We start from the raw sequence: 27,025 nt of genomic DNA, 5'->3' as shown, positions 1-27,025 counted from the left end.
ATAATTTTTGCCTATGGCGCTAAATAACCTGGCGCTGCACTGCGAACAGGGTAGTTTAAATTTTATTCTATGATATTCTTGACTGGTTTGGTCATGGATTGTGATTCGTTAATCAATTATCTGTTATAATATATAAAATATGTCATAAATATGGCCAAATGAAAGAAATATTAATTAGTTACCTCCACCGCATATTACTAGCTTCATTGGAATTAACGACGCTCCAGGGGCGGAACTACAGTGCCGCCAGACCCCGCAATGCGGGGGGGCCCACGCCATTTAGGGGCCCAGAGCCGACCATAATAAATCTTTTTATAGTTAAAAAAAAGTAAATTTTCTTTCATTTTTGACTTGATGGTTGTTTTGTCAAAAATTACCGTAGCTGCGGTTGTATTATCTTTATTCTATATACACCACCCCACGCTCCTGTTTCTTCTTTTTCCCTTTGTTTTTAAACAACTTTGAAAGCCGAGTCTTTCTCCTACAATTAAACTTATCAAAGATAAGCAAATGTTCAAACCACTTCCATGACTTATTTCCCTTTTTAAAAAAATAGTCAAATAGGGGTGATCATAAGCTCCTTTTAATAGATTTGTACTAAACAAATTAAAAAGCAATTACTTCTCTTAATTATTATTTTTTATAAGTAATTACTAAAGAATAATATTTTATAAAAGTTAAGTGTATTGAAATGTATTAAATCAATAATATTTTAAACATTAATAATATAACTTCAAGAATAAACATAAAAATAAACATAACACGAGACACCATTACTTATACAAAGCTTTCATATTTTATATTATTTTGACCGACAGTATGATAAGACGGCTTCTGTCAAAAATTAATTACAACTGATGTTCACAAAACACGCTTATGCACTTACACACATGACATGATGTTGAAATTTTTTTTATTGATGTTTTTCAAATCCCGAACAGGACAGCAATGAGTATCCTATGTTCGTATTATGTATTTGCATATATATATATATATATATATATATGGGGGCCTAAAAAAAAATTTTTGCGGGGTGGCCCTGTTTTTCTAGTTCCGCCACTGCGACGCTCTAAGGTTTTACCCTAGCTATCCAGATCTAATACATCGATTCGGATTTAATAGATTAAATCTATTAATGACAATTCAAATAGATTACATCTAGTTCTGATCTTGATATAGAATTCGATCTTAAAAATACTTAATCTAGATCGAATAGTTGTGTCATACCTAACATGCAAGCCAAATTACGAAGGAGTGAACTAGAATCTAGATCTAGATCTAGTTGCCTAGGGTTAGGGTTAGGGTAGTAGATCTACCACTTCCATTCGGATGATATAAATTAATTTAATTTATGGCCGACATTGCAAAACCGTAGTAATTAATTATAAAGAAATAGATCTGACACTTACTTAAACTAATAGAATAGAGTATCCGTCCTCTACACACAAGAAGAAATATAAAACACACACGAGACTGATCGAAACTGTCATCTTTACCGAAACCATGGACGAGGACACTATGGCGTCTTCCGTTATGAATGGTCTAAGTACGGGGCAAGGTCAAGGGTTAGCGTCTTATTTTTTTTATTTTTTTTTATTCATTTTAAATTTGACACTTAGTTCAAAAATTCTACATTATCTTAGAAGTCAAAAACGTCTAAATTTTCGAAAAAGTCTAGTCTTCAGGTTTGATGTTATTTTTTATTCATTTTAAATTTGGCGCTTGTCCACTACAAATTAAAGGTATACAACTCTAACTACCCTAAACTCCGTAAAATTAACTTGGTTGTTTCCCCTGGTCATGATTTACGGTTGTATCTGTTTTATTATTTACCAAAATAGTAAATACAAGCAATATTAAGTGAAAGCTTCAAAAACAAGATAGTCACAAAGTAAGCTTAGTAGAGACAGAAAAAAAATGGAAATGGTATTCAAGGATTAGAATTTAGAGTCATTGAAATAAAAAAAAATGTAGGAACAGTGTTCGTTAAAATTAAAGGTATACAACTCCAGCTAACCTAAACTTCGTACAATTAACTTGGTTGTTTCCCCTGCTAAAGATTCGTACTAAATTATTACAAAAATAAAAGTGGAATATAAACATTGATTGAAACCTTTGATAATAATTTAGTATTCTAATTTTAGACAATAACATAATAAGTTTTCAGATAGTGTAGGCCTTAAATTTAATATAGTAATATTTTTACATATATTAAGATCTCTACTCTAGTAACACAGCACAATCCATGTAGATCTAGATCTATATCTATATTAGTATATCAACTGTAGCCTACTGTTGTGAACACACGGACACGCCAGTGGCGTAGCTACCGTAAAGCTAGCGTAAGCAAGGCATAGGAGCCCACGGCATTTGGGGGCCCCTTTTCCCTCTTAAAATAAACCGGGAGTGATCTCCCCTAAACTTTCTATGGAACTTGCTAATTTGGGGTAAAAAATTAATTTGAAAGAATATGCATATTCGCGTAAGTTTACCTTTTTAAATATGTCTTTCATTCTCCATAATTTATAAGGTGCCTAAATAACTGAGATGGTAGTCTACGTAATAACCACACCTAACCCTAACCCTAAATAACTGAGATGGTAGTCTACGTAATAACCACACAGGGGGTGCGGAATCGAGACACACCAAGTCAAACTTATTTTTTTATTTTTTTTTATATGTGAATCTTCCGATTTCAGGCTATAAAGAAAGGAACTACTTCATTCAAATTTGATATAGATCTATAGATGTACTCATAAAGACGTACGCTATGAAATATATACAATTTTATCGATCAAACTAATACAAATTACTTAAAAACAACATAATGACCATTGAATAGCCAGACTTTTAACGGAATCATTTAAGTCACTTAATCAGCGTGTGCCTGTGTTATGTTAAATGTGTCGGATTTTTAGCTAATTAGTTATTTCTTTGCTTTGTCACTAATATCGTTCAGCGTGTAGTAAAGCACATTGCGTTTTGACCAATAACTATTTCATAAATTATTTTTCTTAAACAAGTACATTTTAAAATAAAAATATATAGGTCTATAATTCACGTGAAACGGGTACCGATGGCTAGTTATCAATGTTCTGCATTCACCAACATTAAAACAAGTTAATAAAAAGTCTAGTGACAATTTAAGCGCAATTTCCTTATAACGAGCGACGCGTAGCTCGCCTCTCTCTCTGTCTTGCCGAGCGCAGTGACGCGAACGACCCCACGTCGCGACAGGCTAGCCTCCCGTATCAGTCGAAATTATCACAAAGACGTAAAATGCTGGGTTGCGTTCAAGCTAGGAGAACGATCGGTAAAAATTCTTAATTAATTTTTTGTGACCGAACGAAAGGATATTTTTGAAAACTTTCTTCGGCAATATTGTTCTTAATTATGGCAGAAATCGATTGGTAAATTTTCAATTCGCTAAGTGGTCTGGTTGCCGAGATATGGAGCAAAAACTGCATTTGTTCGAGGTTTTTTTTTGGCTTTTTCGGGAAATCCAGGAAGGAATTCCGGGAATTTTTTGGCCCACAATCATCCTTGGAACTTGCTTAACATATTTGCTTTTGGAACTAGTCCTCGATATTGCTTCGTTTAGGAGGAGATACCACTTAAAGCTGCGGACACACATCCATCCATCCATACATACATCCATACATCCATCCATACATCCATCCATCCAGAAATGACGAGTTAATAATCGCAATTGTCCGTATGGAAATTGCGTTAAAAATGTTTTAATGTGTTATAGCATATGTGCAATCCCCAATAGCTTTAACATTTACAAGAAGACACAATTTCTAAAAGTAATTGAACAAACATTGTTCATTGATTTGTTTTTACACTGTTATGTCACCAATTAGAACTATTATCTTCAGATTTAGGCAGAGGCGTAGCGAGGGGGGGGGGACCGCACCGGGTGACATCATTTAGGGGGTGACACCAAGGCAAAAAATAGCAAAATATACAGAGAAAATTTGAGGGGGGGGGGGTGCAAATCGAAAGTTTGAGGGGGGTGCAAATCGAAAGTTTGAGGGGGGTGCAAATCGAAAATTGAAATTTGTCCCCGGGAAGGGTCGCTACGCCTCTGGTGGTGACACCCGGCCTCGCTAAGCCACTGGATTTAGGGTCAGGTATTTATGTTCGGATTTAGGGTTAGGCATTTATCTTCGAACTTAGGGTTAGGAATTTATTAAATAAAATAAAAATAAAATGAATATAAAAATAAAATAAAATGAACATGAAATAAAAATAAAATAAAATAAAAATTTAAAAAATGAAAATAAAATAAAAAAGAAATAAAATAACCCTAAAATAAAATCAAATAAAATCAAGTAAACTTTAAAAAATTAAATTAAAATTAAATTTAAAAAAAATGAAAAGAAAAAAAAACTCAATGAAAATTAAAAAAACAAATAAAATGAAAATAAAATAAAAATTAAACTGAATTAAAATAAAATAAAATTGAAAGAAAAAAAAGTAAATTTAAAAAATATATAATGGAAAATAAAATAACCCCAACCCTAACCTTAACCCTAACACACAGACTAACTGGCTAAAATTGCAAAAAAAAAAAATCGCACCATAACAATGAATCCTTTGTGTTCCGTATACAATAAAGTAGGGAGGTGTAAAACGGCGAAAACTGTCAAAATATATTCAGCACGATTACAATACTTCCTGTATACCCTGTAATTAAAGTGGGAGTCATCATCATCATCTTTCCTTTGTGTCCCCTGGGGAGCATTGTTAGGGTTAGGGTTAGCACTAAGGGCTGCCACTACACATTTCCAGCGGACTCGGTTTTAGGTTAGGGTTAGGGTTAGCCCTAAGGGCTGCCACTACACATTTCCAGCGGACTCGGTTTTGGGCTGCTCCCTCTGTGCCCATGTGAGCCTAGCTGTTTTAGCCTCTTTCTATACCGTTCTTTTCCGTGTTTTCTTTGGCCGGCCCACTTTCCTTTACCCCGAATCTAATATATAATGCTCAATTCTGTATGTAAAAATAAGTTTGTTTGTCGTTGACATACTTCGATGGATTTAAGTGTTAGACTATTATCGTGCTCATAGTCTAAATTTATGAGTTAAAAAATTAGCCTACTATTGAAAGTGTTGGGAAATAATTTTCATTTTTCAAACTGATAGTAATAATTGTCGGCATGTTCATTAAACATAATTTTAAAAAAATAACAAAAATTCTAATTATTTTACGAATAAGCTTGGAGTATTATAATTGTTCATTTGGTTTGGTTTGGCACCTACGTTCGTTTAAGTGAGTGCAAAAGTCTATGAATAAGTTGGGGTACTGTAGTCGATTATTAAGCTGAAACAGGCGATTCTGCCCCGGGCTAGACTGTGAGCACTTTGCGTTTATATTCGCGTTAGTGTTTTCTTTGTGTTTAGGTTGGGTTTGCGTTAATGGTTGCGTTTTGATTTGGTTCGTTTTTGTTCTTTCTATTTTCGTTTTCGTTTGTGTTTTTTTCTTTGGGTTTGTGTTTATATTTGTGTTTGTGGTTGGTTTTGCGTTTGGATTTGGTTTGTTTTCGTTTGCTTTTTCGTTTGTTTTTTTCTTTGTGTTCGTATTGGTGTTTGTGGTTGTGGTTGGGTTTGTTGTTAGGTTTTGTTTTCGTTTGCTTTTTTGTTTGTTTTTTCTTTGTATTTGTATTGGTGTTTGTGATTGTGGTTGGGTTTGTTGTTAAGTTTTTGTTTTCGTTTGTATTTGTAATTGTGTTAGCGTTATGTTTGCGTTTTGTTGTTTTGGTTGGTTGTGGTTTGGGTGGGCAATGCCGGGTTTATGATGATTACTAAACACACAGGTAACGGTCTTTAACAGAAAGGTTTTTCACAGAAGCCAGAGCAGGGCCTGGCCGGGACGGCTAGTATTCTTCTAAAGGGGATGGCAACTCCCTCGCGATATGGACAAGTTTTAAAAAAATCATTTTTTTTAATGATTCAATTTTTTAAATGGAATAGAATCACGTAAAATTGAATTGTACACAAAATGAGCAGCAAACAGTTTGTGTATGATAGTGCGGAACCTTTGTATTTTCAAAGAGTTAATTAATAATTTAATTAATATTTTAAGTCACAATACATTGTCTTCTAATCTTGACCTACATGAGTAGTTTGAAATAAATAGGTCCGGTAGAAAAGTTATAAATTTTGCTCGCAAGTTTCCGATCATGAAGAACGGAAATCGGAATTAGCCTAAAGTACGATTCCCACTCATCGGAAATTAATTAAAAAGTTTGACACAAAACATAGAACTAGAGCTTTTACTATGTAAAATTTCGTCTTTCTATGGTTAGGCTTTCTAGGCTATTGAAAAACCGAAAGTAGAATAAGTACCACTTCCGCTTACTGGAAATCGATGAAAATTTGATATAGAATTACATATTTGATATGATACCTAAATTTCGTCTACCTATCTGTAATGGTTCACAAGTTATCATGTCCACAGGCAGACAACAAACGGACAAAATTGCAAAACTAAGTTTTTCCGACTCAGGGTGGTATAAAACATCGTGATTTGTGAAAATCTCGATTTCGATTTTTCGTACGATGAGAATACTTCCTCTATAATTCGTATACGAGAAAGTAAAACGGGTGTTTAAATATGCTGATGAAAGTAAAAGTAAAACGACAATGATACCGTTTGTAACTGTTTATGATGCATGTAAAGAATATTATTAAATGTTGTATATTTTATGGCAAATATAAATGAATTTATAATTTTAATTAATAAATAATGTTAAACGTGTTCAAATAAAATATCAAATTATAGTTTAGCTTTATGCAAGTCACAGTAGTATTTATATAGCACCTAAACCTATCTATTGATTTAAATGTACAGCACATAAACCTTTCTATTGATCTAAATCAGAGGGTCTCCAAACTACGGCCCGCGGGCCGAATGCGGCCCGCGAGGTCCTCTCATCTTTTTGTCCACGGAAAAGATTTTTGTTGGAGGTGGCTGAGGAACTTTGCCAAAAAAAAAAAATTCAAAACAATTTGAAAATGTATCTTTGGGTGCAACTATCATTGCTTGCCGTGTGGCAGACATTGGTGAAAACATCGTGACTCAAATAGCAAAAAATGCAAGCAAGTTAAGCCATTTTTAATTGCAATGGATTAGTCGCTGGACAGCTGTTCCACCTCTCAACTGCTTTTGTTCATTAGAGGTGTAAATGAAGACATTAACATAACACAAGAGCCGGCTTCCCTACATAGCATGTATGTCACTTTTACCGGAGAGGGTATATTCAACGAGTTTTTAAAAAATGCGATTATAACTTGGACTGGACTAACCTCAGCTGAATGTTGATGGAGGAAAGTACATGAGTAGCATAAAGAAAGGCTTAGGACTGGACTAACCTCAGCTGAATGTTGATGGAGGAAAGTACATGAGTGGCACAAAGAAAGGCTTAGGACTGGACTAACCTCAGCTGAATGTTGATGGAGGAAAGTACATGAGTGGCATAAAGAAAGGCTTAGGACTGGACTAACCTCAGCTGAATGTTGATGGAGGAAAGTACATGAGTGGCATAAAGAAAGGCTTAGGACTGGACTAACCTCAGCTGAATGTTGATGGAGGAAAGTACATGAGTAGCATAAAGAAAGGCTTAGGACTGGACTAACCTCAGCTGAATGTTGATGGAGGAAAGTACATGAGTGGCATAAAGAAAGGCTTAGGACTGGACTAACCTCAGCTGAATGTTGATGGAGGAAAGTACATGAGTGGCATAAAGAAAGGCTTAGGACTGGACTAACCTCAGCTGAATGTTGATGGAGGAAAGTACATGAGTGGCATAAAGAAAGGCTTAGGACTGGACTAACCTCAGCTGAATGTTGATGGAGGAAAGTACATGAGTGGCATAAAGAAAGGCTTAGGACTGGACTAACCTCAGCTGAATGTTGATGGAGGAAAGTACATGAGTGGCATAAAGAAAGGCTTAGGACTGGACTAACCTCAGCTGAATGTTGATGGAGGAAAGTACATGAGTAGCATAAAGAAAGGCTTAGGACTGGACTAACCTCAGCTGAATGTTGATGGAGGAAAGTACATGAGTGGCATAAAGAAAGGCTTAGGACTGGACTAACCTCAGCTGAATGTTGATGGAGGAAAGTACATGAGTGGCATAAAGAAAGGCTTAGTTGGACAAGCGAATGTCCCTGCACTGTATTATTCACCAGCAAGCTTTGTGTGCTAAATATATGGACATTAGCAGTGTACTGAATTCTGTGGTGAAGATGGTGAAATTAAGAAGGCCACAAAGGTTCAATAATAGATAGTTCAGAGACATGTTGAAAGATACAAACACAGAAACGCAGCATTTACCATATTATACAACAGTAAGATGGTTAAATTGTGGGAAAGTTCTGAGCAGAGTATTTAAGTTAAGCAGGGAAATAGGTTACTTCCTGAAAAGTAAAGGGAAGCCACAACCATTACTATATGATGAAGAGTGGGTATAGAAATTGACCTTTGCTGCAGTCATAACTGTTCGTTTAAATTTTCTGAATCTAAGACTACAAGGAGAGTAAAATCTAGTTTCTGTTTTATACACCCACATAAAGGCCTTCAGATCCAAACGGGTCTTGTTTTCGGAACAAATACAGGCCAACAACTTGACGCTCTTTCGGGAGTGCAAGGTCTTCATGGCTAAAGCAACAGCTGAATCACTTGCTTATGAGATAATCAAGGACCTCCAGCTGCAGTTTCGTCAACTCGAAAAAAACTTCCTAGAAGAAACTCTGGCCCCCAACCTGATATTTTATAGTTAATGCGGCCCTCGGGCTGAAAATTTTGGAGACCCCTGATCTAAATGTACAGCACAAATTGGTTAGCATTAGATTTAGTTGAACAAGTTTCTTGGCTCAAAATTTGCTAACAGACTCTCCCTTGGTCAGATAATTTACGCCTGTTGTCTGCCTAGAAATCTTTATCGGTTGCTCTTTCTCTGTTTTGATAATTTTTGCAGCGATAAAGAAAAAGATCGGGCCCGCCAAGATAGAGAGCGAACCGGCAGCAACATCCAGACCAAAGCACCAAGCAAACTCTAGCACCGAGTCGTATTCCTGTATCTCTCGGGCTCGCTGGGCCGCGTTAGCCGCTCGCTGGAAGTAGATGTTGTTGATGTTGTAGACGTCAAGGTTGGCGTAGAAATCGATCGAGCTCTGGGCAGCCAGGACTATATCAGAGCTGAGTATCAGCACACCTGCATCGTTAAATAGGTACATTTTTTGGGTCACAATAACAGGTAAAAAAAATTTCATCTTATACTAGAACTTATATTATTCTAACCCTAAATTCTATTATTCTAACCGTAACCCTAATGCTAAAACTTCTATTATTCTAACCCTAACCCTAATACTAAAACTTCTATTATTCTAACCCTAACCCTAATACTAAAACTTCTATTATTTTAACCCTAACCCTAATACTAAAACTTCTATTATTTTAACCCTAACTTCTATTATTGAGACATTTGACCAACATTGTTAAAAATTTCTGTCGTACAAAGCTTCGTTTTTAAAGTGAGTTTTCACGATCCTAACCCTAACCCAATTTTTCAGGTTTCCAAATTATTTCCAATTCTTGGTAGAAATACACACGGAAAGGAAAATATCGTCTTACATAACCCTAACCCTCATTAAACGCTTTTCTCAATACTCTAAATATAATAAATATAAACAGCAAACTTGAACTTGAACCCATTTCAATTTAAATAATTTGCAACTGTCTATTTCCGGTAGTTCATACAAAATTTTTTGTGCTAAGAATATCGACGATTTTCATTGACTTTATAAGGCTATCATTTGGATCTAATGGAATTTTTTTAAAACTAATTTTATTACAGAAAGGGTGTATTATAAATATAACGATTAATGTTATATTACACAATCTACAAACTTTAGAATATGATGTCAACAAACTAACAGACTTTTAAGTCTTTTAAAAGTTTGTTTAGATTTCCAATAACTAGACAAACTATAGACTAAAGTCAAACCAACAAAAATACTTTCATATAGATATGACATTGATAGATGTTTTCAAAAATTATTCGGAATACAGAGAAGGTTTTATGGAGAAGGATTTATGGAGAATGTTTTATGGAGAAGGTTTTATGGAGAAGGTTTTATGGAGAAGGTTTTATGGAGAAGGTTTTATGGAGAAGGTTTTATGGAGAAGGTTTTATGGAGAAGGTTTTATGGAGAAGGTTTCTTTAAGGTTTTATGGAGAAGGTTTTATGGAGGTTTTATGGAGAAGGTTTTATGGAGAAGGTTTTATGGAGAAGGTTTTATGGGGAAGGTTTTATGGAGGTTTTATGGAGAAGGTTTTATAGAGAAGGTTTTATGGAGAAGGTTTTATGGAGGTTTTATGGAGAAGGTTTTATGGAGGTTTTATGCAGAAGGTTTTATGGAGAAGGTTTTATGGAGAAGGTTTTATTGAGGTTTTATGGAAAAGGTTTTATGGAGAAGGTTTCATTAAGGTTTTATGGAGGTTTTATGGAGAAGGTTTTATGGAGAAGGTTTTATGGAGAAGGTTTTATGGAGGTTTTATGGAGGTTTTATGGAGAAGGTTTTATGGAGGTTTTATGGAGGTTTTATGGAGGTTTTATGGAGAAGGTTTTATGGAGAAGGTTTTATGGAGAAGGTTTTATGGAGGTTTTATGGAGAAGGTTTTATGGAGAAGGTTTTATGGAGGTTTTATGGAGAAGGTTTTATGGAGGTTTTATGGAGAAGGTTTTATGGAGAAGGTTTTATGGAGAAGGTTTTATGGAGTAGGTTTTATAGAGAAGGTTTTATGGAGAAGGTTTTATGGAGAATGTTTTAGGGAGAAGGTTTTATGGAGAAGGTTTTATGGAGAAGGTTTTATAGAGAAGGTTTTATGGAGAAGGTTTTATGGAGGTTTTATGGAGAAGGTTTTATGGAGAAGGTTTTATGGAGAAGGTTTTATGGAGAAGGTTTTATGGAGAAGGTTTTATGGAGAAGGTTTTATGGAGAAGGTTTTATGGAGAAGGTTTTATGGAGAAGGTTTTAGGGAGAAGGTTTTATGGAGGTTTTATGGAGAAGGTTTTATGGAGGTTTTATGGAGAAGGTTTTATGGAGAAGGTTTAATGGAGAAGGTTTTATGGAGAAGGTTTTATAAAGGTTTTATGGAGAAGTTTTCATGAAGGTTTAATGGAGAAGGTTTTATGGAGAAGGTTTTATGGAGGTTTTATGGAGGTTTTATGGAGAAGGTTTTATGGAGAAGGTTTTATGGAGAAGGTTTTATGGAGAAGGTTTTATAAAGGTTTTATGGAGAAGTTTTCATGAAGGTTTTATGGAGAAGGTTTTATGGAGAAGGTTTTATGGAGGTTTTATGGAGGTTTTATGGAGAAGGTTTTATGGAGAAGGTTTTATGGAGAAGGTTTTATGGAGAAGGTTTTATGGAGAAGGTTTTATGGAGAAGGTTTTATGGAGGTTTTATGGAGAAGGTTTTATGGAGAAGGTTTTACGGAGAAGGTTTTATGGAGAAGGTTTTATGGAGAAGGTTTTATGGAGAAGGTTTTATGGAGAAGGTTTTATGGAGAAGGTTTTATGGAGAAGGTTTAATAGAGAAGGCTTTATGGAGAAGGTTTTAGGGAGAAGGTTTTATGGAGAAAGTTTCATGAAGGTTTTATGGAGAAGGTTTTATGGAGAAGGTTTTATGGAGAAGGTTTTAGGGAGAAGGTTTTATGGAGAAGGTTTCATGAAGGTTTTATGGAGAAGGTTTTATGGAGAAGGTTTTATGGAGAAGGTTTTATGGAGAAGGTTTTATGGAGAAGGTTTTATAAAGGTTTTATGGAGAAGGTTTTATGGTGGTTTTATGGAGAAGGTTTTATGGAGAAGGTTTTATGGAGAAGGTTTTATGGAAAAGGTTTTATGAAGGTTTTATGGAGGTTTTATGGAGAAGGTATTATGGAGAAGGTTTTATGGAGAAGGTTTTATGGAGAAGGTTTTATGGAGAAGGTTTTATGGAGGTTTTATGGAGAAGGTTTTATGGAGAATGTTTTATGGAGAAGGTTTTATGGAGAAGGTTTTATGGAGGTTTTATGGAGAAGGTTTTATGGAGAAGGTTTTATGGAGAAGGTTTTATAAAGGTTTTATGGAGAAGGTTTTATGGTGGTTTTATGGAGAAGGTTTTATGGAGAAGGTTTTATGGAGAAGGTTTTATGGAAAAGGTTTTATGAAGGTTTTATGGAGGTTTTATGGAGAAGGTATTATGGAGAAGGTTTTATGGAGAAGGTTTTATGGAGAAGGTTTTATGGAGAAGGTTTTATGGAGGTTTTATGGAGAAGGTTTTATGGAGAATGTTTTATGGAGAAGGTTTTATGGAGAAGGTTTTATGGAGGTTTTATGGAGAAGGTTTTATGGAGAAGGTTTTATGGAGAAGGTTTAATAGAGAAGGCTTTATGGAGAAGGTTTTAGGGAGAAGGTTTTATGGAGAAAGTTTCATGAAGGTTTTATGGAGAAGGTTTTATGGAGAAGGTTTTATGGAAAAGGTTTTAGGGAGAAGGTTTTATGGAGAAGGTTTCATGAAGGTTTTATGGAGAAGGTTTTATGGAGAAGGTTTTATGGAGAAGGTTTTATGGAGAAGGTTTTATGGAGAAGGTTTTATGGAGGTTTTATGGAGAAGGTTTTATGGAGAAGGTTTTATGGAGAAGGTTTTATGGAAAAGGTTTTATGAAGGTTTTATGGAGGTTTTATGGAGAAGGTTTTATGGAGAAGGTTTTATGGAGAAGGTTTTATGGAGAAGGTTTTATGGAGAAGGTTTTATGGAGAAGGTTTTATGGAGAAGGTTTTATGGAGAAGGTTTTATGGAGAAGGTTTTATGGAGGTTTTATGGAGAAGGTTTTATGGAGGTTTTATGGAGAAGGTTTTATGGAGAAGGTTTTATGGAGAAGGTTTTATGGAGAAGGTTTTATGGAGAAGGTTTTATGGAGAAGGTTTTATGGAGAAGGTTTTATGGAGAAGGTTTTATGGAGGTTTTATTGAGGTTTTATGGAAAAGCTTTTATGGAGAAGGTTTTATGGAGGTTTTATGGAGAAGGTTTTATGGAGAAGGTTTTATAAAGGTTTTATGGAGAAGGTTTTATGGTGGTTTTATGGAGAAGGTTTTATGGAGAAGGTTTTATGGAGAAGGTTTTATGGAAAAGGTTTTATGAAGGTTTTATGGAGGTTTTATGGAGAAGGTATTATGGAGAAGGTTTTATGGAGAAGGTTTTATGGAGAAGGTTTTATGGAGAAGGTTTTATGGAGGTTTTATGGAGAAGGTTTTATGGAGAAGGTTTTATGGAGAAGGTTTTATGGAGAAGGTTTTATGGAGGTTTTATGGAGAAGGTTTTATGGAGAAGGTTTTATGGAGAAGGTTTAATAGAGAAGGCTTTATGGAGAAGGTTTTAGGGAGAAGGTTTTATGGAGAAAGTTTCATGAAGGTTTTATGGAGAAGGTTTTATGGAGAAGGTTTTATGGAGAAGGTTTTATGGAAAAGGTTTTAGGGAGAAGGTTTTATGGAGAAGGTTTCATGAAGGTTTTATGGAGAAGGTTTTATGGAGGTTTTATGGAGAAGGTTTTATGGAGAAGGTTTTATGGAGAAGGTTTTATGGAAAAGGTTTTATGAAGGTTTTATGGAGGTTTTATGGAGAAGGTTTTATGGAGAAGGTTTTATGGAGAAGGTTTTATGGAGAAGGTTTTATGGAGAAGGTTTTATGGAGAAGGTTTTATGGAGAAGGTTTTATGGAGGTTTTATGGAGAAGGTTTTATGGAGAAGGTTTTATGGAGAAGGTTTTATGGAGGTTTTATGGAGAAGGTTTTATGGAGAAGGTTTTATGGAGGTTTTATGGAGAAGGTTTTATGGAGAAGGTTTTATGGAGAAGGTTTTATGAAGGTTTTATGGAGAAGGTTTTATGGAGAAGGTTTTATGGAGAAGGTTTTATGGAGAAGGTTTTATGGAGGTTTTATTGAGGTTTTATGGAAAAGGTTTTATGGAGAAGGTTTTATGGAGGTTTTATGGAGAAGGTTTTATGGAGAAGGTTTTATGGAGAAGGTTTTATGGAGAAGGTTTTATGGAGGTTTTATGGAGGTTTTATGGAGAAGGTTTTATGGAGAAGGTTTTATGGAGGTTTTATGGAGGTTTTATGGAGAAGGTTTTATGGAGAATGTTTTTGGTTTGTCTTTAGTTTTGTTTAGAAAGGAAAATAGAAGCTTGTCAGTTCCCATACATTGAACTGACACAGTAGGTAACAGGAAGTCTAGGTAAGTCTAGGTAACAGAAAGTCCAGGTAGGTCTATGTAACATTAAGTCAAGGTAGGTCTAGGTAAGCTGTAAGACACGGGAGCTGTAAGACACGGGAGCTGTAAGACATGGGGCCTGTAAGACATGGGAGCTGTAAGACATGGGGCCTGTAAGACATGGGAGCTGTAAGACATGGGAGCTGTAAGACATGGGAGCTGTAAGACATGGGAGCTGTAAGACATGGGGCCTGTAAGATATGGGAGCTGTAAGACATGGGAGCTGTAAGACATGGGAGCTGTAAGACATGGGGCCTGTAAGACATGGGAGCTGTAAGACATGGGAGCTGTAAGACATGGGGCCTGTAAGACATGGGAGCTGTAAGACATGGGAGCTGTAAGACATGGGAGCTGTAAGACATGGGAGCTGTAAGACATGGGAGCTGTAAGACATGGGAGCTGTAAGACATGGGAGCTGTAAGACACGGGAGCTGTAAGACATGGGAGCTGTAAGACATGGGAGCCGTAAGACATGGGAGCTGTAAGGCATGGGAGCTGTAAGACATGGGAGCTGTAAGATATGGGGCCTGTAAGACATGGGAGCTGTAAGACATGGGGCCTGTAAGACATGGGAACTGTAAGACATGGGGCCTGTAAGACATGGGAGCTGTAAGACATGGGAGCTGTAAGACACGGGAGCTGTAAGACATGGGGCCTGTAAGACATGGGAGCTGTAAGTCTCGATTATTTTAAAAAAAGGGCAGAATCACTGACTAAAGAAGGAATTTTAAGTTATTCGTTGTCATTTCACCATTCGAAAATGCATTGTTTTATCAAATAAACAGACAAATAAAAAACCCTAACTCTAATGAAGCAACTAAAAATCACCTCCAATGACGGTACTCAGTGTTGTGATGTAGACGAAGACATGTCGACATTTCTTCATAGACGTGACCAACCAGGCTAGAGCAGTGAAGACAGAAGCCTCAGCCAAAATAACCCCAACCACAGATAGCACTTGGCAGGATATTATCCAGTCTTAGAGATGATATGGGTCATGGTAAGGATATAGTATCAAGTCTACAAGCTAATATGCGTTATGGTAAATATAGTATCCAATCTTAAAGATAATATGGGTTATGGAAAAGACATTATCCAGTCTACAAGATAAAATGGGTTAGGGTTAGATCATGATTCACGTTAAGACAAAACCATTTGATCGAATCTACGAGAAAACAATCCTAATATATAAAAGACCATGTGCGCACTTCTCTCTCTCTCTCTCTCTCTCTCTGTCCGCAAAATATTTTCACATGATATTAGATCAGTATCCTCGGTGAGTTATGGAAAACTTGATACAAACTTTTGTTGAACATGATATGGTAGATGTTTTAATGTATAAACTAAGTTTTATCTAAAGAAGGAAAATAAAAATAAAGGTGTATTCGAATATAGAAACACACTTTTTATTATACAACCGGAAAGTCTTTATAGTTGTGACAAGAACGCCGAAATTGATGACGACACATGTTTGAAGTACGGAAAGTACACAAAACCAATGGCGTCATCTGCCAATCTTAGAATATGAAGAAATTGGGAGCCGGACGTTTTCCCGAAAGACACTAGCCCGAATGCCGTTTGCCCGAAGGCCGATTTCCCGAATGGACACTTGCCTGAATGCGACAAATGCCCGAATGGACACTTGTCCGAATGCGACAAACGCCCGAATGAACACTTTCCCGAATGCGACAAATGATACTTATCGAGACGTAATATATGAAATTTATACAATTTTCTCGGCCAAGACTAATACAAATTACTTAAAAAAACAACACAAATACCATACGGAATCATCTAAGTCTTTTAATCAGTGTGTGCCTTTAATATGGTTATGTGTTGACTAAGAATGTATATAATTTGGGGTTATTTTTACTTTCTCGTATATACGAAGTATAGAGAAAGTCTTGTAATTGTACCACAAAATAATCAAGTTTTTTGCAATTCTCGACTTTTTAGGGCTCCCTGAGTCGGAAAAACATAGTTTTGCAATCTTGTCCGTATGTCTGTGTGTGTGTATGTGTGTATGTGTGTCTGTGTGTGTGTGTAAACACGATAACTTGAGTACCGTTAAAGCTAGGTTGATGAAATTTCATATGTAAGTATTATATCAAAATTGTAGATCCGTATCAACTTTTGAGCGATTTCCGATAACCGGAAGTATAACTTTTTCTACTTTGAATTTTTCAAAAGCCTATAACTTGAGTACTTTCAGATAGATAAATGAAATTTCACATGTTAGTAAAAGTTCTAATTCTCTGCCTTCTATCAAATTTTGAGTAATTTCCGTCGACAGGAAGTTGTAATTAACGCTATTTCCGATTTCTCAAAAAACGCATGTGAATTTATAAAATACTAATAATATCCCGCACTATTATGCACATTTTATTTGGCGTTCACTTGGTGTGCAATTCTTTTTTTACGAGATTCTATTCATTTATAAAAAGTTTAAGTAATTAAAAGTGGATTAAAAATATTATCTATGTCCCGAGTTGCCATTCCCCGTAGTGTTATAAGAATATTCGAGAAAGTTTAGGGGAGATCCCTCCCGGTTTATTTCTAGTAGGTATTAGAAACCAATGTTAATTTAAAGGTGTCGGATTTTTAGCTGTTAGTTGTGTTAGGGTTATGATCATACTAGTGTGTAAACTATGGCTAGGGTTATGATCATACTAGTGTGTAAACCAGTTGTGTTAGGGTTATGATCATACTAGTGTGTAAACTAGTTGTGTTAGGGTTATGATCATAGTAGTGTGTAAACTAGTTGTGTTAGGGTTATGATCATAGTAGTGTGTAAACTAGTTGTGTTAGGGTTATGATCATACTAGTGTGTAAACTAGTTGTGTTAGGGTTATGATCATACTAGTGTGTAAATTAGTTGTGTTAGAGTTATGATCATACTAGTGTGTAAACTAGTTGTGTTAGGGTTATGATCATACTAGTGTGTAAACTAGTTGTGTTAGGGTTATGATCATACTAGTGTGTAGAGTTAGGGTTATGATCATAGTAGTGTGTAAACTAGTTGTGTTAGGGTTATGATCATACTAGTGTGTAAACTAGTTGTGTTAGGGTTATGATCATACTAGTGTGTAGAGTTAGAGTTATGATCATACTAGTGTGTAAACTAGTTGTGTTAGGGTTATGATCATACTAGTGTGTAAACTAGTTGTGTTAGAGTTATGATCATACTAGTGTGTAAACTAGTTGTGTTAGGGTTATGATCATACTAGTGTGTAAACTAGTTGTGTTAGGGTTATGATCATACTAGTGTGTAAACTAGTTGTGTATATAAACCTACACGGTGACCTGACAGTTTTAGGTTGAGCCGAACTTTCCGATACATCAGACCCCAACATGTAGCATGTACTGTCATTGTAGCTCTTTACAGCACCCACACACAATCTCCAGATGCCAAGGTGAATCTCAAGGTCACTTTTATTTATGTCACTTTGATTGTTTCCTGGTATTAAAAATGAAATGAAGCCATCTGAGTTTATTGATCGGATCAAATGTACGTCAAACTGCATGCCCTAACATATTTTATTTCCCTAACAGAAGTGATTCTATTTTTAGAGTTCAAACATGCGTCTTCCAAAATGGTATAGTTTGAGTTTTTGTATATAAATAGATAAAAATAACATTTGATTTGTGTATAGTCAAAGAACAGGGAAAATTAAAGTTTAAATTCTGAACACAGTCATGTCCCTCTAATAGATCGAATTGAGCGGTTTCAGAGGTCAAATTGAGCGGTTTCAGACGTCAAATCTGATATTTCTGAGATTCTGGTACCGACCGAGGGGGCTATGGCACCAGAGTTATCTCCTTACCAAAAGTTTGAGGTGCACCTAAGTCTTCTATCTAATTGAAGCGCTTTAAAAATATATAGTCCGCGGTCAGTCTATGTCAGTTTTCGGACACTTTAAATGCGATTATTGCGATGGCTCTAGTTTTTCCATTCGACTGAAGTTGAAAAATACATTTAAAACTTTCCTGCAAATACCCAGTGAAGAGCAGTGTGAGAGCCCTAACTTTGCTTTTAGTGATAAAAATAGATATAGATTAGATCTTTATAAATGGTTGGTTTCTATGTGTTATGTGAAAACTCATGACATAAATCACGGTTAAAATGCTGTGCTTATGTATGTGCATATGAGTGTGTAGATAATATGTATTTTTCTTACACTTATGAATGCCGCCCCCCCCCCCCGCCCAATTACTATATAGAACTGAAGATGTCCACGCTAACGAGACATACAACTCATGTTTAAAAAAAAAAATCTGCGGCACATACCTAAACGGGTGATGACACTCTTCGCATCTTGATGTAGAATTTGGAGAAAATAATCGTTAGCCATGGCGACAATATGCATGACGGTACCACATTGTAGCAAGGCAATGCCAAGACAGAGAGCTAAAATTAGATTTGGTTTTCCTGTCTTTACTACAGACAACATGGCTTAGATTTGGTCTCACAGAAAAGCTGTCCAATATCAGTCAACTGAAAAATAATTTTAGAAAATTGCAAAATACAAACTATCCTTAATATAGGCCTACATATTATCCCTAACTATAGAAATATTAAATAAGTGCTAGCTCATTTAAAAACAGTCCATGCTGGTTGATGGCTGTAGCAAGTTCAAACACTGAAGTAGTGCATCATTCATAACCATAATAGTACGTCATCACAACAGTACATCATGACAAGGGTGTATTACCAATCTACTTAATGGTGTAACATTACAATGAAACATTATCAACCTTCATTCACAATAAAAAAATCACTAAGCATTCCAGTTAAGTCAAATTTAATGTCAGATTGCATCGTCTTCGGGTCTTGACCCAAGTGTCCAGTTTGTAACGAATCGGTCAGTCAGAAGCGCTCAAAATTTCGCTCGGCAGTTTTATTTTATGACGGACGACAGAGGAAACAAGTTAAATAAAAGCTTGTAAAAATATTTGATGTAAGTGTTGGGTTTAAGGCTTGAATTTTTCTATTGTTATGGTCGATTTTTAGGTTAAAGTCAAATAGATACTTATCTTTCTATCTATATAGATCTTCTACTACTAAAACTCAAGTTTGTTTACATCTTTGTATTTTTTGTGTGTTTTTGTTTTGTTTGTTTGGTTACAGGAGAGAATCTGCACAATGTGTAGAACTGCAAAATACGTATTTAGGTAGAGAACAATGTTCTTTTTGACCTAACTGTTAATCACACATTTATTTAAAGACGTTAATTAATTTACTTATATATATATATATATATATATATATATATATATATATATATATATATATATATATATATATATATATATATTGGTAGATTATCCACTTTAATTATAAAAGTTCAGTAAAATGACTTTACTTGTAGTGACGTTACATGATTTATTTACTTTTTATAATAATAATGGCGGCATCCATATAACATTTTGGTGCCCATTTAAAAGTTCAACGCATAATAAAGCTAATTTTCTATTGGCTATAGCTTTAACGATACGTCCGTTTGCTATTTTCTATTAGGTTCCAACACTATTATCAAAGTATACAATAATTTTTCTAGATTTAGAGATCAGCTGTCGGATGAAGAGAAAGTCAATCATAGATCTAAAATCTAGAATCTAGGTCAAACCAAAATTAATTAGTTAAAAATAAAAACCATTATAAAATCACAATAAGTTGTTGAGTTTCTGTATAAAATTATGTTAGTCCTTAAATTTTGTATATAGGCTAAAATCTTTACTTTTTAGCTTCGGGGTTAGGGTTAATACTTAAGATCAAGATCTAGTTCTATCTAGATCTAGAATTAGTAGAATCTATGCCAATAATGATTTTCTATACTAAATTATTTCATGCTTTAATTATTTGATATAAATCTTTGTTTGTTTAGCTATGGAATTGACTACTTTGGGGTATAATTTAATTTGAAATAATAGGGCCTATTCGCGTAAATGAAGTTTCTTACTTTGCAGTTAATTATACGACCAAGACTGCGTTGAATTTTTAAGTGCCCACATAGCTGAGACGATAGTGTAATAGTCACCATGCCGGTGGTACGGGTTCAAGACCTATCACAACGACATTTTTTTCCCCATTTTAAAAAAAATATATGAATGATAAAGTTGCCTATCGGGACTTCGCGGGACACAGGGCAGGTGAAGTAGAGTTACCTGTTTCTTTGTCCTAAGCATATGAAGGGATAGTGTGGTCATAGCCAGGCTCGTCTGAAATCTTTTTTTAAACATGTTGTCTAAGACTAAGCGGGACACTGGGCAGGTGAAGTAGAATTGAGTAGGTTCGGAAAAATCTAGGCTTTGTAGTTCTGTCAGTATGTCTGTCTGTGTGTATGTGTGTACCGTTACAGCTGGGTTGATGAAATTTCATATATAAGTATTATATCAAATTTGTAGTTCTGTTTAATTTTTTTCAGCGATTTACGGTAACCAGAAGTGGAACTTATTCTACTTTCAATTTTTCAAAAACCTATAGCTTGAATACTGTTTCAGATAGATAAAAGAAATGTCACATGTAATTAAACGATCTAATTCTCTGCCTTCTTCAAATTTGGAGTCATTTCCGTTGAACGAAAGTACTAATTTACGCTATTCCCGATTTCTAAAAAAAAAAAACGAAAATGAGTTTATAGAGTACTAATAATATTTCGCACTATTATACACATATTGTTTTGCATTCACTTAGTGCGCAATTCTTTTTTTCTACGAGATTCTTTTCTATTTTAAAAAAGTTTTTAAGCAATTAAAAATTGATTAAAAACCATGTCTATATCCCTAACCCATCTCCCGTTGTGTTATATAAGAATATTCGTGAAAGTTTAGTGGAGATCACTCCCGGTTTATTTTAATTAAAATCCGAACATACTACCCCGTTCAGGTGTTTAAGTTAAAAAAAGAAATACAATTTGCGTTAATTATACATGTTGGTGTAGTTATTTGAGTTAATATGCGTTATAGCTAAGGGTAAAGCTAGCGTAAGAAAGGGATAGGGGCCCACGGCATTTAAGGGCCCCTTTTCCCTCTTTAAAAAAAGTAAAACTTTTGCATTGAAATTTTAATATTCGTTTAATATAAATAATTTTAAAAAGAAAATGAAATTCAATTTATTCTCTATTGTAGAAATGATAGTTCCAAAAAAGGCCCCCAGTCTTTTCTTACTTTAATGGGATTCAATGGGGGGGGGGGGGGGGTCGAACAGGGCCCAACCGTAATCATATTACTACAGGCGTTGCCGCATGGTCGTGCAAGCCATTGCGAGAATTAGCCTATAAATAAACTTGAACTTCGACTATTTTGTAAGATCGGCATCCAGCACCATGCATCGCTACAAACCTCAACTGACTGAGAAATTCCCTACCCCATCCCACAGACCTGCACCACTCTCCCAACTGTCTGCCCTCCCCGAAATTCCATCTTTCTAAACATCCATGATGACAACTGAGACATCTAAAACAAAATAACCTTGGACAGTGTTTTCACAACCAGCTGAGTCCAACATTTGTCAGTGTTTTTCTTTACCCTAATAACTTTTCATTTGTTGATCTAATTAATCTTTAATCAATCTTTAATCAATATGGCGCTACTAACACTATAAGTTTTTGATTTTCATCCAATCGCCAAGAAAATTTGGGAAGTCGTTGATATTATACCAAAGGAAACGTTTTTTCCCAGACATTTTTCCTGAAAATGTACCTGAAAGAAACTCTGACTTTTGGGAAGGTTTCTGTCATTAAATTATTATGTTATTTCTGAGGGCGGTTCCCCGGCAGTAAGGCGGTGCTGTGTGCAACCCAGAGTTTCCCAGCGGCTATCTTTGCACCCACCTGGGGTCTGTTTATTGGGTGTCTTGCGCAGCGGGTAAGCTTTACTTCTTGATTCAGTGGTCAAATTGCAGCCGGCACCTCGGCGGTTTTGTAACCCGGTGCACCTCGGGGTCCCCCATAAGCACTACGCGCCTATATTCGTTTTAATGAGCGCCATACACTAGGGATACGTTGGGATCTTAAAGTCAAATACTAAATCGAATAAGGAGTGTCCTCCAGGGCATCAGCTGTAGTAACGGTTTGGCGCCCGAGTTACCCATAGGCTACATGAGTGCACGAAATCCGTTGATTGGGCGTCCTGCAGAGTCTTGATTCAGCGGTCAAACTCCAACAGGGGCGGCTTTCTACGCCAATCACACGAGTATTCTACAATAGGACAGGGTGGGCCTCTACATTCGACGACTAAACAGAACCAGAGGTTGTATCCGGCTACCTACGGTGGTGTAACCAGTCACTCCCCCGAAGAACTTGAGACCTAGGTGGCCGCCGAAAAGTATTAAACCTCACTATTAAGGATGATGATTAATATACACTTAATACAGCACAGCCAAGGGTGTCTAAGCGGTAGTGTGGACAAACCCTAGCCCCCTCAACAAAGATCCGAAAAAAAAACCCAGTGTTGTTTACATTTTAACTAGACCTATCTCACTTTAAGGAAACAAGGTCACACGACTAAAAATACACAATTGATAGTGCGTTGATGAAACCCTTACAAATTGTTTTGTTACCATAGTATGTAGGACTAGATCGCAGCAACGCGGACGGGTACGCTAGCTACTATAAGCATTCTTTAACATTTTACGGTGATCGTGAAGGAGATTTCGATGTCTTTGATGGAATTCTTAAATCTCATTATTTGTAGATATGCCCATTGGGCCAGTAGCGTGGCCATCCTAATAATCGAACATTCAGACGCAGCTCAAGTAGATCTCAATGAACTTATTTATCATTTTACAAAATTAAAAGCAGGCAAAAACACAGATCTAAATAAACCAAGAGCAATTTAAAACAAAAAAGTGTATTTGGTTAGTAGCGTCACAAGTTTAGGTGTTACCCTACGTGTTTACTAAAGGTGTCCCCCCATCATCCCCAACAATTTAGCATTTTCGTTGGGGTGTCACCTCTCTCTCACTAATCTTTTATTATTTTAGCTAGATACAACTTAGTTTGACAGTAAATTGTACAATATTTTGTCATGGTGTCAAGCCTAAATGTTGACATCCGATGCGGACCGCACCTCTGACCCCGCCTTAAGACATTACTCTGTTTACTTAAAAAAAACAAATTAACTGTAAGACTAACATTTAAAAAAAAACTACATAATAGTATAGTATAAATACACAATCAGGATGTATAAGGTATAAAGTGTAGGCTTAATGAATATTTATATTATTTAAAATCCTTCTTCTTAAAGTAGCAGTTGATTTCTTCGTTTAACTCCATTGTAACATGACGGCTGTCGAAAGGGGGCCCAATGATAATTTTTGCATAGGGGCCCGAAAATCCTAGCTACGCCACTGCCCCTTACCCTTTTATTATTGAACTTAGTAGGCCTAGTCTTTCAATTAAATTTTAATGACTAATATAATCTCTGATTAGGTATACATTACATATTATTATATAGTCATCGAAGCAACAATTAAAACTTATAAATATCAACCTCTGTCGTTGTCCTATATAGGACTATATATATATATATATATATATATATATATATATATATATATATATATATATATATATATATATATATATATATATATATATATATATATATATATATATGGGTTCGTCCATAAATGACGTCACACTCACAGGGGGGAGGGGGGGTCCGTAATTTTGAGACGATGTGTGATGAGGGGGGGGGGGGGTTCAGATGGTGCGACGTCACAATTGTGCATTATAAAAAAGCAATGTTTTCGCATTTTAGAAAACTGATTTAATAAATTGCAATGGGAATTGATTAAAATACTCTATTTTGACAGAGTTCAGACAAGATGAAATATCGATGTTTAAAGAAAAATTCAACTACAATTTTGATAGGATTTGTAGGCTGGGGTGTGACGTCATTTTAGGGGGGGGGGGGGGTCTGGCTTTTTGTGACGATGTGTGACGGAGTGGAGGGGGAGGTAAAAATCGTCAAAAAAGCGTGACGTCATTTATGGATGACCCCTATATATATATATATATATATATATATATATATATATATATATATATATATATATATATATATATATATATATATATATATATATAGCCTATATAGACCTAGATATAACGTAGACTGAACCTTAAATTCGCAAAATACCCACCTTAAAACATTTTCATAATCCAAATTGGTTTTCAAATAATTAAGTGAAAATTTAGCTGGTATAAAACAATTATTTACCTGTAAGAAATGATAGCTTGTGAAAACTAAACAGGTGTTCTTTTGACCTTTAAGCAACTATCGTACACATAACACACTCTTCTCGCTAGTGGGCGCTTTACAGCCTCAGTGAACTGTGCTTTAAAGCCTCAGTCACCCGTGGCAGCACACAAGCTGGGAACCTTGCATTCTTTGGTCACGAAATACTTTTGTAACGGTCGTACGCTAGACTGTCGAAATACTTTTGTAACGGTCGTACGCTAGACTGTCGAAATACTTTTGTAACGGATATAAATGGTTATGCAGAAAGATTTTGTAACGGCTATAAATTGGCTGTTGAAATAATTTGTAATGTCAATGCGTAAAAAATATCGCAGGGCTCTTGTAGGAGCCAACGGTAGAAATATAACAGTGCCCTGTTTCGGTATTATAGTAGACTAGCCGTGCCGGCCAGGCCGTGCACTAGCCACTGTAAAAAATTTATCTATAAAAGACCACGACCTGTGTGTTTATTAAGCAGCATATACCCGGCATTGCCCGGGTTTACGAAATATATAGTTTTCGAATTAGCTCTAACCGCAACCAAACAAAACAAAAAAAAAACATTAAAAAAACGCAAACATAACAGAAACGCAAACAGAAATACAAACCCAACCACAAACGCAAACCCAAACTCAAAGAAAACACAAACACAAACAAGACAAACACAAATAGAAACGCAAACAATAACTCAAAATAATGCAAAAGTAAACGCGAACATAAACACAAACCTAAATGCAAACATAAACGCAAACTGCTCACAGTCTAGCCAGCCCGGGACGCCAAATCTCTCGGCAGATGTTCTTGGGCGAGGTGGAGGGGGGGGGGGGAGCGGTGGCTCTGCCCCTCTACCCAAAGAGATGCCTGAAAGAAACTCTGCACGCAAACCCCTTTTAAGATTAGAGAAATAAATGAGGTGGTATTGTTAGTGTCTTTATTATCAAGTATCGATGACGTCATTATTATTGTTTTTTTTTTGGGGCAATGGCTTTTTAATTGTATGTTTACCCTAGAATAAATGACGTCATATTATTGTGTGTACTTTTCCGGCTTTAGAATATTTCCTATATGTACCATGTGACGTCACGTTTCGTTTTCCGTTTGACTGTGGAAGTTTTTATTTTGCTTTTGCTTTCTATATAGCGTTCTTTTTCTTAAAACCAAAACCAAAATCACCACCTCAACTTCAAGTTTAACTGGAAACGAATTTGAACACGGATTTTCATCCAGAACCGGCAATTAGCTACTGCACATCCGTACTTAATATATGGTCGTAGTCATACCGCTTAACCTTAATCCTAGGCTCAAACTTGACAAAGCTGCATTTCGAGTTTCTTATAGGCAACTCCTCGGTGGGAGGGGGGGGGGGGGGGGGGCAGAGCCCCCGAAGAAAGTTTACCGCCACCTTTAACGACATATCATTTATATAGAAAACATACTTTTACCAGTGTCCGCCACCTTTAACGACATACAATTTATTTAGAAAACATACCTTTACCAGTGTCCGCCCCCTTTAACGACATACAATTTATTTAGAAAACATACTTTTACCAGTGTCCGCCACCTTAAACGACATACAATTTATATAGAAAACATACTTTTACCAGTGTCCGCCACCTTTAACGACATATCATTTATATAGAAAACATACTTTTACCAGTGTCCGCCCCCTTTAACGACATACAATTTACATAGAAGACATACTTTTACCAGTGTACGCCACCTTCCTCGGAAAATTCGGCCCCGACGTAAGAGCCCGGTGAAATCGACCCCGTCAAAAGTAACAGCGACGTATGGGCCCCGTGGGGTCGGCGTGTTTGAGTCGGTACAGCCACTCTTCTAGGAGAGACAACTCCAAAATCAAATAACTGCTGCCTTGTAGTTTGTTCTTGGTTGGACAAAGGCTATGGAAGCAAATCCAAAAAGAAAAGCAGGCTGAAATCGGAGTCAATGGCCTCAATGGCGCAAAACCGGTTGACACGTATACTTAATTGTGATGGAGGCGTGGTCGAGTCGGCAAAGCTCATGGTTGATAAATTCGAAAAAAGTCTCTTGTTCGGCAGGCCTTATTTATTTTTATAATAGTTTATCTATATCAGGGGTCTCCAAACTACGGCCCGCGGGCCGGATGCGGCCCGCGAGGTCCTCTCATCCGGCCCGCGGAGATCATTTTGTCCACGGAAAAAACGTTTGTTGGTGCTGGCTGAGGAACTTTGCCCAGAAAAATCAAAGACATGCCCGGAAGAAACTGGCCCCCGAACTGAAATTTGATAGTTAATGTGGCCCTCGGACTGAAAAGTTTGGAGACCCCTGATCTATATTAAGAAATAGCATGCTTTAATTTAAGGGTCATCTATGACTTCCATAAATGAGTCGGTTACAGGCTGTTCCAACTCATTGTGTGGGGAGAGGGGTCCACACTGTACATTCCTACCTGCAGTAGGGAGAGGGGTCCACGCAGAGCCG

General features: G+C 36.2%; 1 protein-coding gene across 5 annotated transcripts; it reads right to left on the bottom strand.

Annotated features, from left to right (window-relative positions):
* Positions 1-6,291: 6,291 nt before the first annotated feature.
* LOC131957458 (uncharacterized) lies at positions 6,292-24,627 on the bottom strand. Of its 5 annotated transcripts, none has more exons than XM_059322287.1 (5): positions 24,542-24,627; positions 18,606-18,812; positions 17,613-17,774; positions 15,146-15,295; positions 6,292-9,220 (listed from the first exon to the last, which is right to left on the bottom strand). In XM_059322287.1, the coding sequence occupies exons 2-5, from the start codon at positions 18,766-18,768 to the stop codon at positions 8,880-8,882; spliced, it is 816 nt and encodes a 271-aa protein (XP_059178270.1). In that variant the 5' UTR covers positions 18,769-18,812; positions 24,542-24,627; the 3' UTR covers positions 6,292-8,879. The 5 variants fall into 5 exon arrangements, with proteins under 5 accessions (XP_059178270.1, XP_059178269.1, XP_059178271.1 ...); XM_059322286.1 differs by having other exon boundaries at positions 24,465-24,619; XM_059322288.1 differs by having other exon boundaries at positions 18,606-18,725; positions 24,542-24,619.
* Between the last annotated feature and the right edge of the window lie 2,398 nt (positions 24,628-27,025).

Source organism: Physella acuta, unplaced genomic scaffold (genome assembly GCF_028476545.2).
Source record: "Physella acuta isolate Inbredline_101_S28 unplaced genomic scaffold, ASM2847654v3 ptg001245l, whole genome shotgun sequence".
Lineage (NCBI taxonomy): Eukaryota > Metazoa > Mollusca > Gastropoda > Physidae > Physella > Physella acuta.
This window is presented reverse-complemented; position numbering and strand designations above follow the sequence as displayed.

What these genes read in the sequence shown, in the direction of transcription:
- LOC131957458 (XM_059322287.1), bottom strand. Translation starts at nt 18,768, where the DNA reads ATGTTGTCTGTAGTAAAGACAGGAAAACCAAATCTAATTTTAGCTCTC. An exon ending in TAAAACTGTCAGGTCACCGT is followed by an intron (nt 15,296 to 17,612) that starts GTAGGTTTATAT and finishes ATCATCTCTAAG; the next exon opens with ACTGGATAATATCCTGCCAA. An exon ending in ACTGAGTACCGTCATTGGAG is followed by an intron (nt 9,221 to 15,145) that starts GTGATTTTTAGT and finishes TTAACGATGCAG; the next exon opens with GTGTGCTGATACTCAGCTCT.